This window comes from Phoca vitulina, unplaced genomic scaffold (genome assembly GCF_004348235.1).
Source record: "Phoca vitulina isolate PV1807 unplaced genomic scaffold, GSC_HSeal_1.0 scaffold13, whole genome shotgun sequence".
NCBI lineage: Eukaryota > Metazoa > Chordata > Mammalia > Carnivora > Phocidae > Phoca > Phoca vitulina.
In genome coordinates this window covers 4,000,356-4,020,707 of record NW_022589716.1, presented here as the reverse complement: position 1 = coordinate 4,020,707, position 20,352 = coordinate 4,000,356, and the positions used below count along the sequence as shown (strand labels likewise).

Genomic DNA, 20,352 nt, shown 5'->3' with positions numbered 1-20,352 from the left:
ACAGAGGATACATGGTTTAGAAACTAAAAATTTTTAGAAAATTAAATTTTAAAATGAATCTTTCATTTTTTCTTAAGAACTGAGAGGTTTTTCTATGCCACACAAGCCTATCCACATTGTAGACTACCACCCATGACCCTCTATGTGTTATGAGCTAATTATTAGTAGCTAACTACTCGAAATTAGAATTTCATACAATGACTTTATTTTTACAAGTTTTACCTTCTCTTTTTCACGATCAATTAAGGAAAACAAATATTCAAAACTTCGTGGGATTACTCCTCTCAGGTTATGAGAAAAATGATCTGATTCAGATGGTCCTAAAGAAATGTAAAAAACATACATAAGTAGCTATTCATCTTTATTCTAGAACAGTCCTTCAAAATGGCAATACTGGAAACTTATACAGAAATAAGATGACACATTGTATAATCAGTTCCTTCTTCGTGCCCCAAATAAGTTAAATTTTAGTCTGAAAGATCGAACAGAACTTGCCTATCAGTAGGACTGAAGGAAGGGCCCATAATAGCCACTAATGCTGTCTTGGTGTGCTATAACCTGGAATATTTTAAATGGCCCTTGTAGGGGCGCCTGGGTGGCACATTCGGGTGAGCATCCAACTCTTGGTTTCAGCTCAGGTCATGATCTCAGGGTCTTGAGATGGAGCCCCGCCACTCAGTGGGGAGGCTGTTCGAGATTCTCTCCCTCTGCCCCTCCCCTCAAGCACGCTATAAAATAAATAAATATTAAAAACAAATAAATAGCCCTTGTAAACTGTACCTAAAAATATATATATAAGGGATGTAGAAAAATATAAGTAAATAAAGAGGAAATAAGTATGCAGTATACAAGTATACAAATAAGTATGCAGATAATTTTATAACATTTTCCTGTTAAATAATATATATAGAGAGAGAGATTCAACATATTCTTTAGTTACCTTCATCACCTCCTGCCTCCTCTATGCCTTAGCTCCTCATCCTGCTTCCACTCTAGCCCCTCCCAGTCTAGTCCATTCATCTGCCTGAGTAATCCTTTTAATTATACATCAGATCATGTAGTTCTTCTTTTTAAAAAAACCTTCCAATGACTTCACATCCCACGCACAAAATCCCAAATCCTTGCCATGTCCTACATGACCTGGCCTCAGGATACAACTCTAATTTCCCTCACTACTAGCCCCTTATTCTGGGGAACTGCCCGCCAGCCCCATGGGTCTTCTTGCTATTCTTTGAACACTCCCAACTCAGAACCTACTGCCTGGAAGATGCTTCTCCCAGAGAGTCTCATGGTTCCTTCTCATTTCACTCAGTAACACTCCTCCTGACTGCAACTCACGATTCAGAAACCATTAAAAAAAAACAAAAAAAACAAAAAGCAAAACCCCACAACTGAAATTCAACCACAAGAAAATAAAAAACTTGAGTGAAGGGAAAAACCTTAACTGAAAAGAGAAATGAAAAACCTAGAAAAAAAATCTGTTATCTATATCGTAGACAAAGGGCTAACCTCCCTATTTTACAAAAATCCCCACAAATGAGTAGGAAAAAGACAAGCTAATCTTTTAAATGGGAAAAAAGCTTGAATGGGCATTTTACAGAGAGGCTGTTCAAATGTCCAAAAAACATATGAAAGGTGCTCAGTTGTCAACAGACATCAGGGAACTGCAAACAAAAACACAATGAGATAATACCACACATACTCCAGAATGGCTAAAATTTTAAAAACTGACAATACCACGTATAGACAAGGATTCCTAGAACTTCCATATCTATCATGACCGTATCTACTAAAGCTGATACACATGTAACTATGATCCAGCAGTTCCACTCCTAGAAATGAACTTTAAAAAAACAAGGTGGTCATGGTTGCATTATTCATATGGTCTAAAACTGGGGATAATCCAAATGTCTATCAGCACTAGAATGGAAAACGTGGCATATCTGCACAATAATACATTATACAGCAATGGAATAAACTACTACGACATGCAACAATACGGGTGAATCTTAGAACCTAATGCTGAGAGGAAGAAGCTAGACATAAAAGAGTACATAAAGTAAAATTTCATTTGTAGAAGCTTAAAAACAAACAAAACTAATGATGACAGAGAAGTCAGAGTAATACATACTTCAGGAGAAGGGGGTGAGGTAGTTACTAACTGGGAATCTTGATCTGGATGGTGATTGTACAGATTTATAAATATATAAAAAGTCATTAAACCCAATTCAGGACACCTGGGTGGCTCAGTTGGTTAAAGGACTGCCTTTGGCTCAGGTCATGATCCTGGAGTCCCAGGATGGAGTCCGAATCGGGCTCCCTGCTCAGCGAGAAGTCTGCTTCTCCCTCTGCCCCTCTCCCCTCTCATGCCCTCTCTCATCCTCTCTCTCAAATAATAAATAAAATCTTTAAAAAAAAATAAAAAATAAACCCAATTCAAAAACTGTCTATGGAGCACCTACTCTGTGCTGAGCGTTGACTGGGAACGTAGCTGCAAACACGGACTTTGTTATCATGGAAATCATAATCTGACAGAAGCCTGAGAAAAGCCCTACTTTTATGAGGTCAACATCATATATAGAAAGTATGCCTTCCCCCAAAATGTACTAGGTGCCTAGGTGCTGTCATTGCAGAAAGAGTAGATTAAGCCAGGATATGATCATCTTTAATTCACTTACCCATCATCGTAAATGTTTTCCCTGAGCCCGTCTGTCCACTGTAAAAATAAATGTTTTATACATTATTTTGACATATGAAACTTAAAAGACTACCCTCTTACTTTAATATGGCCTACTAGTGTATAAATTTTTCCCACAAAGATCTATTTTCTTTCTTTTTTAAAATTATATTAGGTAGGGATGCCTGCCTGGCTGTCGGTAGAGCGTGCAACTCTTGATCTCAGGGTCATGAGTTCAAGGCCCACATTGGGCATAGAGCTTACTTAAAAAAATAAATAAATAAATGGGGCCACCTGGGTGGCTCAGTCGGTTAAGCATCAGACTTTGGCTCAGGTCATGGTCTTAGGGTTCTGGGATTGAGCCCCCACCCAGGTTTTGGGCTCAGTGAGGAGTCGCCTCTCCCTCTCCCTTCTGTCCCCAACCCCCACCTCGTGCTTTCTGTCTCTCCCAAATAAATAAATAAAATCTTTAATTAAAAAAAAATTATATTAGGTGAGAAGTGAATGATTCATTATCTCTCTCTCTCTCTTATTCTACCACCAAGAACTACACTGTCAATTGTCTGGTAATGCTTCAGGATTATACAAACACAGCCATCAGAATTTTCATTTAATTTTTATTTACAAAACTGAAATGATGCTCTTCATACTGCTCTGCAATCTGTTTTGTCCTTTAATTTTATCTCAGATATTTTTCTAAGTCAGTAAATAGAGATCTACCTCATTATTTTTAATAGCTACATTGTATATTCCATGAATGTATAATTGATTTAACCAGAAACAACTGGACTTCTGTTTCCAACTTTTTCTATTCTAAATAAGTTAGCAATTCCTTTCCTAAATTCTGCCTTTAAAAGATACTAAAATGTCTTCATTTAAAAATAAAGCAATTTTAGGGCACCTGGGTGGCTCAGTCGTTAAGCATCTGCCTTCAGCTCAGGTCAGGATCCCAGGGTCCTGGGATCGAGTCCCAGATTGGGCTCCCTGCTCGGCAGGAAGCCTGCTTCTCCCTCTCCCGCTCCCCCTGCTTGTGTTCCTGCTCTCGCTATCTCTCTCTCTGTCAAATAAATAAATAAAATCTTAAAAAAAAAATAAAATAAAATAAAAATAAAGCAATTTTAAAATTCCTTATGCTATAGGCCTGATTCTGTATGTAGTGTCATATCTTCTCCATTACCCCAAGAAACAAGAGTAACAAAAAATAAAAATAAAAATGCTTATGTTAAAGATAGATGTCAATCAGGGTGTCAAATGTCTTTAGCTTGGATTCACAGCACAAATATAAAAAAATTTTGAGATGCACCTGGATGGCTCAGTCGGCTAAGGTCTGCCTTCAGCTCAGGTCATGGTCCTAGGATTGAGCCCCGCATCAGGCTCCCTGTTCAGCGGGGAGTCTGCTTCTCCCTCTCCCTCTACCCCTCCCCCTGCTTGTACACACACACTTTCTCTGTCAAATGAATAAATAAAAATCTTTAAAAAAGTTTTTGAATTCATTTTTTGTTTAAATGCCCCAAAAGATAAAATAAAACAAACAAAAAAAACCCCCAGTATTGGGCGCCTGGGTGGCTCAGTTGGTTAAGCAACTGCCTTCGGCTCAGGTCATGATCCTGGAGTCCCGGGATCGAGTCCCACATCGGGCTCCCTGCTCAGTGGGGAGTCTGCTTCTCCCTCTGACCCTCCCCCCTCTCATGCTGTCTGTCTCCCATTCTCTCTCTCAGATAAATAAATAAAATCTTAAAAAAAAACAAAACAAAACAAAAAACCCGTATTGGGCGCCTGGGTGGCTCAGTTGGTTAAGCGACTGCCTTCAGCTCAGGTCATGATCCTGGAGTCCCTGGATCGAGTCCCGCATCAGGCTCCCTGCTCGGCAGGGAGTCTGCTTCTCCCTCTGACCCTCCCCCCTCTCATGTGCTCTCTCTCATTCTCTCTCTCTCAAATAAATAAATAAAATCTTTAAAAAAAAAAAAAAAGAAAAAGAAAAAAAAAAAACCCCAGTATTATCTAGTTGTTTACCTCTTCCTTTTAGAAGTAGGAAAAAAAATTCTTTAGTAACTCAGAAAGAAAAATGGTTATTATTGAGTCCCCTACTTGAGAGTGATGGGGACACTATTAATAATTACCCTAGAATTGGGGCTGTTTTAGGTAAACTAGAAAGTATGTTCCCCAACCAATAAATCAAACACTCATTTCTCTCCAAGTGTTTCTCATTTCTACCTTCTTCTAGCAAAAGCAATTTTCATTAAGTTATTAATGAATATGCCACAAATTAAACATAATTAGTATGTTTACAAGGTCTTCAAAAATAACAGTTCTAAAGATAATATAATCTCTGCCAACTGTGGCTCTTATTTCAAATTCATTTTTGAACTTTACCATTCAAAATATTCTGTGAAAAAAAATATCTTTTTTCTCTTGAGAAGACAGATGAGAAAAGAGGTACCTGTCTCACTGCTAAAGAGAGAACATTTAGTTTTCCTGAACACAACTGAAAAGTAAGCATGAAAAGCAAAGGCAAACTTTCAAGGATGTATGTGCAATATGAGCCTAAAGTTTACACTTTTTAATGTGTTTTCTATTTTCTTGTGCGTTGAACCAATTATAGATGAACCAAGGGCACACACACACAAAGCATCAGCTGCTCAAATGTCTTATATAATTCACTACATTGCTAAAAAGCTCTAGTTCTAAATAAAATTTAAAAGTCTACTGCTAAGAAAAAAAAAATTACACTACAAATTATACTATTTATGAAATAAATCTGAAATGATACCAAAATTCACCTTGTATAATTGCCAAGGTCACAATGTTTTCTGGACCTCCACCTTACATTCCAACATTAAATCTATAGCAATATTTTAAGGCTGCCAACATTTAGAAATTCAGGAACATGACTCACTTTAAACATACATTTGGAAAATAATTTCGCAGTTTATCACAAGGTTAATCATAGACTTACCATATGGTCCGGCAATTGCATTCTTAGGGATTTACTCAAATGGTTTGAAAACTTATGTTCATACAAAAACCAATATTCAAACATTTGTAGCAATTTATTCATAATCATTAAAAACTGGAAGCAAGGGGCGCCTGGGTGGCTCAGATGGTTAAGCGTCTGCCTTCGGCTCAGGTCATGATCCCAGGGTCCTGGGATCGAGTCCCGCATCGGGCTCCTTGCTAGGCGGGGAGCCTGCTTCTCCCTCTGCCTCTGCCTCTCTCTCTCTGACTCTCATGAATAAATAAATAAAACATTTAAAAAAAAAAAAAAAAACTGGAAGCAACTAAGATATCCTTTTACAAGGAAATGGATAAACAAATCATGATACATCCATATAATAAAATACTACGGAGAAAAAAAAAAGAGTAAGTTATTGATGCATGCAACAACACAGGCGAATCCTAAATGTATTTTTTACTAAGAGAAAGAAGGCAGATCCAAAAGGCTACATATTGTATGATTTCTTTTATATGGCACTCTGGAAAAGGTAGAACTATAGAAATGGAAAATATATTAGGGTACCCTGGATGTCAGGGGTTGGGGGAAGGGGGAGTGGCTGACTACAAGGGGGACAAACAGGGGAAACTTTTAAGGTGAAGGAACTGTCCTCTTCAGTGCTGGGGTGGTAAGTACGTGACCCTCTGCATCTGTCAAAACACTATACAACCGTACATCACAAAGGGTGAACTTTAAGGTATGCAAACTAAAAAAAACAAGCAAAACACATCAACCAGGATGTCAGCGGTCCCAGGATGGAATGCAGGTAATGACATTACAAGCGTGTGACATGAGTGCACTAAAGTGGGTGGGTAGCAAAAGCGCTGACCTAAGTAACTTTAGAAAAGGAGATTTTGACTGGAAATTGTAAGGATAAAAAATAAACAGAACTGTACATCAATACTGTCCTCAGTAAATGTGTTTCTCACAGGGATACAGGATAACAATTCTGCAAGTTGTACATGGGGGTTGAACAAATAAGTGAAGGGATGATAGAAGGTGGGAGCCAGGGTTCTCACTGCCAGCAAGGGAAGTTACAGATAAACAAGAAAGAAAGGTTAGAATGAACCCATGTGGATTCTAAACCCTTGGATTAGAGTCAGATACATACGCATGAACTCGTGTTTAGCTTAACGCATGTACAAATGGATATATACAGAAACAATTACAGATACGCCTATAGACATGACTTAGTATATATGCATTTATTACCTAGCTGTCTGCCGAGAAGACCTAGAATCAAGGACACTCCAGTAGCAAGAAACACACCTAGTGCCCACATCTTGGTTTCTAAAAACCATTCTCCAATAAAAGGAACCAGGGCTCCTTGGCGAAATGGCTGAGTCTAGGTCTAGGACAGGGAAAATACAGATGAACCAGGAGCAGCCTGGAGCATCATAAAATAAGGACATGCTCAAGCAAAAGGATGTGACGTGTCAAGGGGACACAGAAACCCACCTCAAATAGTTCCCAATGGCCAGCCTAGGACAATATGAGCAATAAGATAAAAATAATATATTGGATTATAACTCCAAGTAGAATAAATGGGGGAGAAGAGACAAATCTTCCTCACAGAAGAATTCCAAATAATATAAGTAGATGTTCTCCTCTCCAGGAGGTGGGAGTTTAATCCCCTCCACCTTGACTATCCCGGTGGGGCCAATCCAATCACATGAATCTTTAAAATTAGGGAACTGTCCCAGCCATAGTCAGACGGAGATGTGACTGAGGAAGAAGAGTCAGAGGGTTGCATGTTGTTGGCTTCAAAAACAGAGAATGGGGGCTGTAGCCAAGCAATCTGAGTGGCCTCTAAAAGCTGGAAAAGGCAAGGAAATGGAATTCTCCCCTAAAGCCTCCAGAAAGGAACACAGCCCTGCCAACACTTTTATTGTAGCTCAGTGAGACTCGTGTCAGACTCTGGACTTACAGAACTGAAAAATAATAAATTCGTATTGTTTCAAGCCACCAAGTTTGGGGTAATTGTTTACAGCAGCTATAGTAAGAAGCACTTACTATTGTACCCTTGTATAAGGACCCAGTCAGGAACTTACTATGCAAAGATGGTACCGTTATAACCGCTCATGCAAGATTCCACAATGCCCTTGGCCACAGCTGAGAACACGGACTCCTACAAACGTAAGCACCAAGCATTTTAACATTTCATAGAAATGAAAACATTTTTCCTAAACCAGATTCTAAAACAGAATATAAATAACATGCTTAGATTTTTCAACCCCTGTGATAACATGAACATTGCAATCACTATAGAAAAAAAGCTAGGGGCGCCTGGGTGGCTCAGTTGGTTAAGCGACTGCCTTCGGCTCAGGTCATGATCCCGGAGTCCTGGGATCGAGTCCCGCATCGGGCTCCCGGCTCGGCGGGGAGCCTGCTTCTCCCTCTGACCCTCTCCCCTCTCATGCTGTCTCTCTCTCGCTCTCAAATAAATAAATAAAATCTTTAAAAAAAAAAAAAAGAAGCAAGCTAAAACATCTAAGATGGGATAAAACATTAGACAGTTATGTCCATTAATCTCATATACAATTACAGATTTAAAGCTTACATCTACAATTTATAGAGAACTTTGTTCAGCACGTTGCACGCAAATATTATACTGGTATTAGCATCAAATACGTGGCCCTATATGTTCTTTGGTGCTTTTCTTACCAGCTTATACTAAAGAATCAATACCTGATTTTTATTTTAATTTTTACATATAAGTAGATGCAATCTTATCAACAGTGCAAGAATTCCTAAACCTACACTGTCTAATACCATGGCCATGAGCCAAATGTGGCTACTGGGCACCTGAAACGTAGCTCGTCCAACTTGAGATGTATTGTTATGTATAAAATATACACCAGGTTTGGAAGACTGAACGTGAATAAAAAGAATGGAAAATATCTCATTAATAATTTGCTTTATATTGATTACACATGGAAATGATATTTTGGATATATTGGGTTAAATAAAATATAGGATTAAAATTAAGTCTACCTGTTTTTTTTTACTTTTTTTTCAATGTGGGTACTAGAAAATTTTAAATTATATATGTGACTAACTTTATATTTCCACTGACCAGCCATGTCCTAGATGAAAAGATCTAAATGTCTCACCAAAAATATCCATGTGTGTAAGGGAATAATCAAGATCTGTGATATTCAGTAGCCATTAGTCATATGTAGCTATTTAAATTCAAATTAATTAAAATTAAATAAAACATAAAGTCAGGTCCTTAGATGCATTAGCCACATTTCAAGTGCTCCATAGCCACGTGCAGTTAGCGTATCTGAGAAACTAAATTTTAGATTTTATTTAATCTTAATAAATTCAAACTTAAATAGCCACATGTGGCTAGAGGCTACTGTAATGGACAGCACAGATAATAGAATATTTCCCTCATTACAGAAAGTTCTAATGGATAGTGCTGACTAGATCTGAACTAAATTGTCCTTAATTAGAAAAGCAGTTACTGACATCACAGCAATCATAAACCTGCTACTCTCTACTATGGACTGAATCTTGGTGTCCTCCCCAAAATTCTTATGTTGAAACCCTAATCCCCAGTGTGATGGTATTTGGAGATGGGGCTTTTGGAAGATAATTAGATCATGAGGGTAAAGCCCTTGTGATGGGAGTAGTGCCCTTCTAAAAGACAGGAGAGAATTTGCTTTCTCTCTTTCCCCACAGTGAGAAGGCAGCTGTCTAAAGCCAGGAAGCAGGTCCTTACCACACACTGGATCTTCTGGCCTGGATCTTAGAATTCCCAACCTCCAGAACAGTGAGAAATAAATGTTTGCTGTTTAAGCCACTCAGTTTTTGATATTTTTGTTATAGCAGTCACAATTAAGATCCTCTCCTTAAACTAGGAAGTTCAACTGTACTTATCAATCATCCAAGTGGCTCTGAAAAATACACCTCCACTAATCTCCATCACTGGATGGTGAGCGAAAGTAAAGCAGGCTTGTCATTCTGGTACAAAGTGTGATGAAGGAAGAAAAATAATTAAATTTAAAATATTTTAAAATATATTAAATCTAAAATATTTACATAATGTTTGAGTGTCCTTATCTGAAATCTATCAAACTAAAGAGACCAAAAATGAAATCCTCACAAATAACAGAATCTTATCCAAATGGAAAGTTAAGTTTCCAAAACTATCATTACCTGAGTGGTGTGCATGTCTGCGACATGATCAAATGTGAAGGTCTTGGGCTCAGGGTTGGAGTGAAGCCGGAGAGTGGTAGAGGAGAGCACAGATAAGCATAAGTTTTGCTCTCCATCAGCTGATCCAGAACCTTCTGTAGGTGGACGAATTCGCACAAAAACTTTGATGGCATCACCTTCATTACTGAAGACAAGAAATGTACCAGCCTAAGTTTACTGGAGAAAACTAAAAAAGAAGGAGTCTCATATTGTCTCTAATGTTTCCATACTGAGTTTCCCCAACAAAGCCCCAAGTCTCACATGACTTTACTGATTTACTTCACGATACTCATCTTCATAAGCTTTTATCTGAAATCAACTCAAAGAGAGTTGATTCCATGGCGCTCCAAGCATGTCTGCTTGTCTGATTTCCCTCTTAGTAGCAGTAATAAAATAAGTCACCCCAAGGGAGAATGATGTTACTGATTTCATCTTTTAGCCTAAAAGGTGAGAGGATGGAGGGAGGGTTGGGGAGGAAGTGTGATGTTTCCAGATTTCCAGGTAGCTGAGGACCAAGCTTAATTCTGAAAAAAGTACCCCTTACTACGCTAAATGGTTGTTTTAGGAATACCACATCCCTAATTCTTTTGGTTTCATCAACGAGATTTTTTTTCCTTACCTTGGTTGGTTAGACTGACAATTTGTCACAGTGCGTAACTCAGCTAGAAAAAAAGACAAGAAGTTATAACAGGCATTTAAAATTGTACTATAAAAATCTCATTCTTATCTAGGCTGGTCTTCTGTTGTTGACACTCCTCAGTCTCCTCAGCTCCCCGACCTCCTGACATCAGGACTTCCAGGGCCCAGGCTTGATCTTCCTTCTATTCTGTCTGCATCTACTCTGTTGGTGATGACATCCAAGCTCATGGTTTTAGATGCTAAGTATATGTTGATGAGTCCCAAATTTAAACCTCCCTGGACCACTCTCCTAAGCACCAGACTCTCACATCTAACAGCCTGTTTGACATATCCAGTTGGATGCCCAATGGGCAATGTCTCAAATTTAACGTGTCCAAAACTGAACTCCTGATTACCCAACCCCCACCCCAAACATGCTTCTCCATCTCAATTAAGGACAACTCTATCTTTCTTTCTTTTCTTTTTTTAAGATTTATTTATTTATTTCAGAGAGAGCAAGAGAGAAAGAGAGAGACCATGTAAGGGGGAGGGACCGAGGGGGAGGGAGAGAAAGTCTTAAATGGACTCCTCGCTAAGCATGAAGCCCGATGCAGGGCTCAGTCTGAGGACCCTGAGATCACGACCTGAGCGGAAACCAAGAGTCAGACACTTAACTGACTGTGCCACCCAAGCGCCCTGACAATTCCATCTTTCTAGTTGCTCAGGCCAAAAACCTTGGAGCCATCCCTGACCCCTCTCTTTCTCATACTTCATATCCAACCTGTTAGCCAATCTTTGGCTCTACCTTCAAAATACATCCAGAATCCTACAACTTCTGGTCAAATCCACTGCTATGGAATCAAGCCAGCAACATCCCTCATTTGAATTATTACAACAGTCTCCCTGCTTCTCTTTCTCACTCCCTCATCCCCAGGATCCCACCTATTCTCAACCCAGAAGGTAGAATGATTCTGTTGAAAAAGAACCCGGAGATCAACTTCCAGCATGACCACATGAGGAACTCCAGTGACCCACTGCCCAGTAAAACTAGTGAAATAAAAAACAAAAACAACACTTAAAGTCTCTAGAAACAGCCATAAAGCAAACAGCCAAATGAAAAAACATCTAGTCAAGATCTATGAAAATTCCACAACAAAGGTGAGAGCCTATGGCAGTTGAGCCAAGGTCCCTCCCTTCCAGCTCAGCAAGCTGGCGACTCTACTCCAGACTGCACAGCCAGGAACACAGGGATCCTCCTCCCCTCCCCTCAGCTTCCATTGGGAGGGCTTTCTTCCCAGGAGCAGGTTATCAGTTTCTCATCCTGCCTCCAGCCGGCTGCCTGTTGCTGACGCTAAATCCTAAATAAATATGGTTGAGAGGTGGGGGTTCCCTTCTCCCACCCAGTCTCCACTCGTGGAATGAGGCTATACCTTGGATATAGGGTACTGAGAACACTGGGACCCTGATCACCCTGGTCTGGCTCACAAGGCAGTGGTTCTCCACTAGGAGAGGCAAGTCAAGGGGACCCCAGCTGCTACACACATACACACACACACACACACACACACATACACACTCTCCTCCCCAACAAATAGCAACAGAGGTGTCGCTCAGAAAGAAGGCTGTCACTGTCCCCACCCCCAGCTCCAGAGTCTAGGCTCAGAGATTTTGCCTCAGGGGAGAAACAGACCCTAAAGCAGATTGCTCCAAAGGAGCTGACCTCATTTCCAACAGAGCATGGAGAAGTTCAAGCCTAATCACACACTCAAGAACAGTGAAGGTTGTGGTGAGAGGCCTTTAGGAGGTACAAACTAAACCGCAGGCCTATTAATTTACAGGAGAGAACTGGGGCATCAGACAGCTGGGAGCAGCTTTACTGGGGTCAAAACAAGTATCAAACACAGACCTCAGAAACTTTTCCTTCAAAGGGGCAAGAATCAGGGGTGCCTGGGTGGCTCAGTTGGTTAAGTGTCTGACTCTTGGTTTTGGCTCAGGTCATGATCTCAGGGTCGTGAGATCAAGCCCTAGCTGAGCGTGGAGCCTGCTTAAGATTCTCTCTTTTCCTCTCCCTCTACCTCTCCCCCATTCATAAAAGGGGGGTGGGGAAGAATCTAATTAGATTAATTTGTAGGGCAATGTTCAGGCATTGTTCAAAACAGGGCAATCAGCTTGTATTCCTAAAGTTTAAGAACTAAGTGTGGTCAGGGAAAGAGAGAAAGAGATTCTCACCAAAACCACTGCCATCAGGGTAACTAGGGCATACCCAAAGCTGGACTTCTCTGAGGAGCAAGAGGCTTAACATTGTGAAAGGGAAAGATATGTCACTAAAATGATCCAGTCAGTAATTAAACAAACAAGCAAATAACAACTCCCAGAGGGTAGAGACCAGTATCCAAAGTTGCTATAATTTATTATCTAAGATGTCAAGTACCCAACAAAAAAATGCAAGGCATTCAAAGAAACAGGAAAGTATGAGCCATGAAGCAGGGGAAAAAAAGCTGGCAACAGAAATTGCCTATGATAGCATCCAGATGTTGGGAGACTTCAAATATAACCATTATAAACATGTTCACAGAACTGAAGGAAATCATAATTAAAGCATCAAAGAAAGGTATAATGACAATGTCCCACCAAACAGAGAATAGAGATAGACATTATTTTGAAAAATTGAAACTCTGCAGTTCAAAAAGTACAATAACTGAAATAAAAATTCACTAGAATGACTCAACAGTGTATGTAAACTGGCAGAAGAAAAAATAAGCAAGCTCAAAGACAGATCAACAGAGACCATACAAGCCAAAGAACAGACAGAAAAAAAAGATGAAGGAAAGTGAAGCAAGCCTCAGAAAAATGTGGGATACCATCAAACACACCAATATGCATGTAATGGGGCGCACCAGAAGAAGAAAAAAGACAAACAGCAGAAAAAATTTCAAAGATATAATTACCAAAAACTTTCCAAATTCACTGAAAATTCACTCCAGGAAGTTTAATGAATTCCACAGAGGATAAACATAGAAATCCACAAAGAGACATCATGGTAAAAATGGTGAAGATCAAAGAGAAGGAAAACATTTTTTTTTTTAATTAAAGATTTTATCTATTTATTTGAGAGAGTGAGCATGAGTGGGGGAGAGGGAGAGGGAGAAGCAGACTCCCTGCTGAGCAGGAAGCCAACGAGGGGCTCCATCCCAGGACTCTGGGATCATGACCTGAGCCAATGGCAGACGCTTAACTGACTGAGCCATCCAGGCGCCCCAAGAGAAGGAGAAAATCATGAAAGCAGCAAGAGAAAAACAACTTGCTACTTACAAGAGAACCCAATTACATCAACAGCTGACTTCTCAGCATAAACAATGGAGGCCAGAAGGAATAAGAGAGAATTTGCTGCTTGCCCAAGCACCTTTCAAGAAGGTGGTAAAGGAAGTCCTTCTGGTTCAAAGTAGGTGACCCCAGTTGGTATTCTGAATCCATATGAGAAATCAAAGAGCACCAGGGAAAGGTGATTATGTAATTATAAAAGATAGTAGAAATGCCTATTTTTTCCTCTCTTCTCTTAATTAATTTTTAAAGCTTTAGAATGCACATAATGTATTGTTTCTTTAAAATGTACATAATGGGGGTGCCTGGCTGGCTCAGTCGATACAGCATGTGACTCATGATCTCAGAGTTTTGAGTTTGAGCCCCAGATTGGTTGTAGAGATTACTTAAAAAATAAAATCTTAAAAAAAGCAAATAAAATAAAATGTACATAATGTATTGTTGGGTCTACAATATATAGGAATGTAATATACATACAAGGTGGGAAGGAGCAAAGCTGTACTGGCCTGAGGAAGTAACTAAAGTTGGTAAAGTAATATAGCAATGTATTTTTGGGTTTATAACATTATTAAATGTAATATGTTTAACAATATATCAAAAAAAAAGGGGTGAGAAGGAATAGAACTACATAGGAGTAATGTTTGTATCACTGGAATTAAGCTAGTATAAATCTGAAGCTGATTCTGATAAGATGAGCATGTTAAACCCTAGAGCAACCACTAGTAAAAAAAAAAAATCCAAAAAAGAAAGCAGAAAAGGAGGAACAGGGGAACACAAAAGATGTGAGACACATAGAAAACAAAAAGTAAAATGGCACATGTAAATCCAACTATACCAATAACATGTGAATGGATTAAATAATTAAAAGGCAGAGACTGACAGACTACTTGAGAAAACATGCTCCAACTATACAATACCTACAGGAAACACACTTTAGATTCAAAGATAAGAATACACTGGAAGTAAACGATGGAAAAAAGATATCTCACTCAAACAGCAACCACAAGAAGGCTGGAGTAGCTACACTGGTATTAGACAATACAGATTTTTAAAAACCACCAAAAAACACTGATAAAGAGATAAATGAGATAAAGAGGGACATTTTATAATGATACAAAGGTCAATCCTTCAGGATGATAATACAGATATAAAAATATATTCACCTAATTCCAGATCACCAAAATACACGAAGCGAAAATGGACAGAAAAGTAGGGAGAAATAGACAATTCAACAGTAACAGCTGGAGACTTTACTATGCCACTTTGAATAACGAAGAGATTGTAGTTGTTACTTAGGGCTGGTGGGAGATAGAGAGGTGGGACGGAGGAGAGCTAAAGGTATGACATTTCTTTTGAGGTGATGAAAATGTTCTAATGGACAATGCTGATAGTTGCACATATCTGTGAATATACTAAAAACCATTTTACACTTTATATAGGTGAACTGTACAGTATCTGACTTACATCTCAATCAAGCTGTTAAAAAAATGTCAGATATCAGTACTAAATGCAATGAGAGATCTGGTTCTAGAGAAAAACAACTATAAAATAGATTATTGGGACACTGGATAAAAGTAAAATATGGACCGTGGATTAGATAACAGTACTTTATCAATATAAAATTTCTTGACTTTGATCACTGCAATGTGATTAACCAACAGAATACACCTATTCGTAGAAATTACTCACTGAAGTATTTCGTGGTAAAGGTACCCATTTTACTCTCAAATGGCTCATAAAAAATAATATGTATACACACACACAATCGGGAGGATAAGGGAAGAGGGAGAGAGAATGATAAAGCAGATGTGGCAAAATGGAGAGTGGTTAATATGGGTAAAGGGTATTATGCAAGAATTCCTTGTACTACTCTCACAATTTTTCTATAACTTTAAATTATAGCAAAATTAAAAGCTATTAAAATAAGGATATGTGTGTATCATAGCAAGTCACTTCTCTGTTCAAAACTCTGCAGTGGTTGTCCATCTCAATCAGAGTAAAAGGCAAAGTTCCTACAACACCCTACAGGAACCTACATGATCTAGTGCCCCTGCCTCCCCCTATGACCACCTCCACAACTCCTTGGAGTGTAATTTCCTATTACACTCCTTGTCCTTGTTCCACTACAACCAAACTAGATTTCCTGTTATTTCTAGAACAAGTCACACTTCGGGACCTTTACGCATGAGATGGTACGCATGCTATACCTTCTGCCTAGAACACTTCTTTGGGCATTTACTTAAGTATTGTCTTCTCAATAAGGCATTCCATGACCTCACATTATGGGAAACACCAGCTTATCTCACCACCCACCCACCTGTCTATCACTCTAACTCCTTTCCTTGGCCTTTCCCTCAAAGGACTTACTGCCATCATAATAGATGTTAATTTACTCTCTTTCTCTTCCAAATTAACTGTAAGGCATTGTCTAAAGCAGTGCCTGACACACAGTGAACACTCAGTAAATATCTCTGAATGAACTAATACTAACACATCAGTAAAAAAAAAAAAAAAAAAACTTAATTTCTATTCTTTCTATTGTTTATTTCTATTCTTCATTTCATAGCACAGAAGCTCAAAGTAAATTTTCACCACAGAACGACTGTTCTGGAAACTACCCTTTCTATACCCTCAAGCAAATGAACGTCTGTGAAGTGGAAAATAGACCAGATTACCCAATTCCCCACCTGCCCTTCACAGTTTCTACAAGAGTTGGCAGCAAAGAAACAGTCCCTCTGTACCTTTATCAAAAATAAAAAAAAATGAGAATGCCGTAATACGATAAAAGCTGAAGTCTGATCCTTATGAAGAACTGGGGAAAGAGGAAAACAAAGATTAGAATAGATGATGTGAGCAGGAGTCACATATCCTGACAGCAGAAAAGGTAAGCAAAAAATACAAAGGCATAGGTCAGGCAAGTATTCAGACAGTTTTGGAGGTTGTGGGGGAGGCAGTTCAAAACAGGCATCTACACGTCAGCTATCTAAAGGCACTGTACCATGCTATGGGGGGCGCCTGGGTGGCTCGGTCAGTTAAGCGTCTGCTTTTGGCTCAGGTCGTGATCTCAGGGTCCTGGGATGGAGCCCTGAGTCAGGTTCCCTGCTCAGCGGGGAGTCTGCTTCTCCTTCTGCGTCTGCCCCTTCCCCCAGCTCATGTTCGCTCTGTCTCATAAATAAATGAAAAAAATCTTTAAAAGTTAAAAGAAAATAAAGGCAGTGTACCACACTAAAAGCAGGCAACCTTTAATTCTATACAAATGATGAATAAATCATCTCTTTATCACTGCTATGGTATGAATGTTTTTGTCTCCCCAAAATTCGTATGGTGAAATCCTAACCCCCAGGGTGGGGGCCCCTGGTAAGTGATTAGGTCTTGAAGTCAGGGCCCTCGTGATTGACACTGGTGTCCTTATAAAAGACACCCTAGGCAGCTCTTCCCTTCCACCATGTGAGTTTATAGCAAAAAGAGTGACTCAGTGAGGAAGTGGGCCCTCACCAGACACCAAATATGCAGACACAATGATCTTAGACTTTCCAGACTCCAGAACTGTGAGAAATAAATGTCCACTGTTTAAAAGCCACCAGTTTGGGGGCGCCTGGGTGGCTCAGTCGTTAAGCGTCTGCCTTCGGCTCAGGTCATGGTCCCAGGATCCTGGGATCGAGCCCCGCATCCGGCTCCCTGCTCGGCGGGAAGCCTGCTTCTCCCTCTCCCACTCCCCCTGCTTGTGTTCCCTCTCGCTGTGCCTCTCTGTGAAATAAAGAAATAAAATCTTTAAAAAAAATAAAAATAAAAATAAATAAAAATAAAAAAAAATAAAAGCCACCAGTTTGTTATTTTTGTTAGAGCAGCCCAGACTAAGACAACTATCATCTACCATAACCATGAATCCTCAAGATGATGGCAGAAGACACTATACATCAGTTTGGTTTTTTTTAACCACTTAAAATTGAAAGGTTCAAGCCACCATACATGTTAACATTAGTAATAAAATCAGGATTTGAGGAGCTAGGCAGGAGCATAGTGGGGAAAAAAATGACACGACCCTAAATTGTAGTTTTGGCCCTTCTTCATGCCAATAGACTGATTTTAAACTTGTTTCTACTTTTTATGCTTCCTCAGATACAGATTTTTTCTTTTTTCTGTCCTGGAATAAAACTGAATTTATTACAGTAAGGCTTTCCTTACTAGGACAGTCTAGAACTAAAGGACTAATTTACTTCAGACCAACCCTCCTGCCTGAAAGCAACTATAAAAGCAGAAAAAGTATAAAAAACATCTACTTGGAGGCACTGGAGACCTGCCAAGGCAATCAGCAAATACAGAGCCAAAACCCCAGAGAGGACGGAAGTCCAGAGGTGTGAGCACAGCATCTGAGGCCGCTCTTTCCTAGGAGGAAATTACTCATTCTGCAAGCTGCAGCTAAGAGGCTGAGATTTTGAGCAGAGTTTTGAATAGACTCACAGATTAGAGGAGCAAAATTTGGGGTTCAGTGCCCTATTAAATGCCCATGCTTTCAAATGGGAGGCTGAAAGGCCACACTCTAGGTGTAAAGATGAACCAGATATAGACCCAGACAGAGACTGGATTTACTGCCGTCTTAAGTAGCCAGGAAACTGGGAAAAAACACGCAACAAGTTTCAGACACTGGACAACAGACAGCAGAGTAAAGTGACCCTGAGAGCGGGAAACAAAGGCAGCGAGCCCTTTAATTGCCCCAGCTCAACTGCCTAGAGTTTCAAGTCTGAAGTGTAGGGAGGGGAGTCCATATAGCGTCTGGTGGTCTAGTCGAGTTGAGAAGATGCTGGATGAACACCTGTTACAACTTTTCTGTACACCTAAAATTACTCCAAAATGAAATGTTTATTAAAGAAAAGAAAAAAGCCAAGTTAGTAAGCCAATAGTGAGATAAAGTGAAACAAAAAATTACACAGAGGTAGATAGTTCTGGCATTAAGCCTAATTGAGTTCTGAGGCAATGCTGTCACTGAGAAATGCTGCCATGCGAACCCAGGCATTCAGGATCCAGAGTGCACATTCTTAACCACCTCAGTGCACTGTATCTTAAGCAAAGTTTAAACAGAATATAAAAATTTGGGGGCATCTGGGTGGCTCAGTCAGTTAAGCATCTGCCTTCGGCTCAGGTCATGATCCCAGGGTCCTGGGATCGAGTCCCATGCCGGGCTCCCTGCTCAGCGGGAAGCCTGCTTCTCCTTTTCCTCCCCGCTCATGCTCTCTCTCTCGTTATCTCTGTGGCTATCTCTGTCTCTCCTCTCTCTCAAATAAATTCAATCTTTAAAATAAATAAATAAACAGAATATAAAAATTTATCACATGGCTGCCGTCAAAGGTTGACACAACAAGGGTCCCTCGTAGGCACTCACTAAAATTCTTTTAGCTCTGAGGTCCTCAATACATCTACCTTAAAATATGTTGAAGAATACTTACAGCAGCTTTATTCATAATAGCCCACCTAGAAACCCAAATGTACATCAAAAGAATAAACAAATTGTGGCATACTGACAGGATGGAACACTAAATGGCAATGTAAGAGAATTAACTGCTGCCACAGACAACAGATAAACAGTGCTCAGACATAATGTTCAGTAAAAAGCCAGAACAAAAAGAATAAATACTGTACCATTTACATGAAGTTCAAGGATAGGCAAAACTAGTCAGTGGTGATAGAAATCAGTGTAGCTGTTAACTACACTGTAGTTAACAGTGTAGTTGTCAACTAGGAAGGATCACAGGGAACTTTCTGGGGCATAGGAACCATTCTTTCTTGATCTTGGTGGCAGTGACAACTGTATTCTTATGTAAAAATTTATCACATAGTAGTCTTAAGATTTGTGTCCTTTGCTGTATATATATTAATCCTCAACAAAACAGTAAATCTTTTTTAAAATGGTCTTCCTGCTGTAAAACAAACAAACCAACCAACCAACCCATAAGATACTTTATTCTGCAATCCAGATAAATACCTATAGATCATTTGACCAAATATGATTAAGTTCAGAAAGGGAATCTTAAACTCAGTTTCATTGGGATTGTACTTCACATTCTCATTTCTCTGATTTCAGTCAGCAACCCATGTTGCTAATAGTGTCACAAAAAATAACCTTCATCGGCACAAAAGTTGTGGACAGCACTAGGTGAGTTCCCCAATTCATGCTCCAGATCTCTGGACTGCTGGGAATGCAAGGAGCTCGAACCCGGGATGTCATCAACCTCAAGGTTGCTAACAGACTACAAGGAACAGAAGAGTTCCCCATGGAAATCACCATTTTCACACAGGGGAGTTGTCAATATCCTTGTTCCCATCACTTCTAGAAAGTGATGTACATAGACAGGACAGAGTCCTTTAATAGACAGTGACATACGTCACTTTCCATTATGTAAGCAGATGCTCTAATTATATCACACGTATCAATTGTCTTGTTTGAGTCCAGATTTACAGAACAAATACTGTGGTTGTGCAGGAAGCGCAATGGACATTTCAGTCCAAAAACGTACCAATTTGTGTGCTACTATTCCCTGAATCC

General features: G+C 39.6%; 1 protein-coding gene across 3 annotated transcripts in view; it reads right to left on the bottom strand.

The window, feature by feature from the left end:
- KIF15 (kinesin family member 15) overlaps positions 1–20,352 on the bottom strand; it is a 68,278-nt gene that overhangs the window by 46,755 nt on the left and 1,171 nt on the right. For 2 of the 3 annotated variants that reach the window (XM_032412555.1, XM_032412556.1), the window contains exons 2-6: positions 10,492–10,534; positions 9,834–10,017; positions 7,721–7,797; positions 2,679–2,716; positions 223–320 (exon numbers count right to left, since the gene is read on the bottom strand). In XM_032412555.1, coding sequence (XP_032268446.1) covers positions 223–320; positions 2,679–2,716; positions 7,721–7,797; positions 9,834–10,017; positions 10,492–10,534 — 440 coding nt within the window. Of the gene's footprint in view, positions 1–222; positions 321–2,678; positions 2,717–7,720; positions 7,798–9,833; positions 10,018–10,491; positions 10,535–20,352 lie in introns of those variants that run through there. The other variant, XM_032412557.1, reaches the window with a different exon arrangement.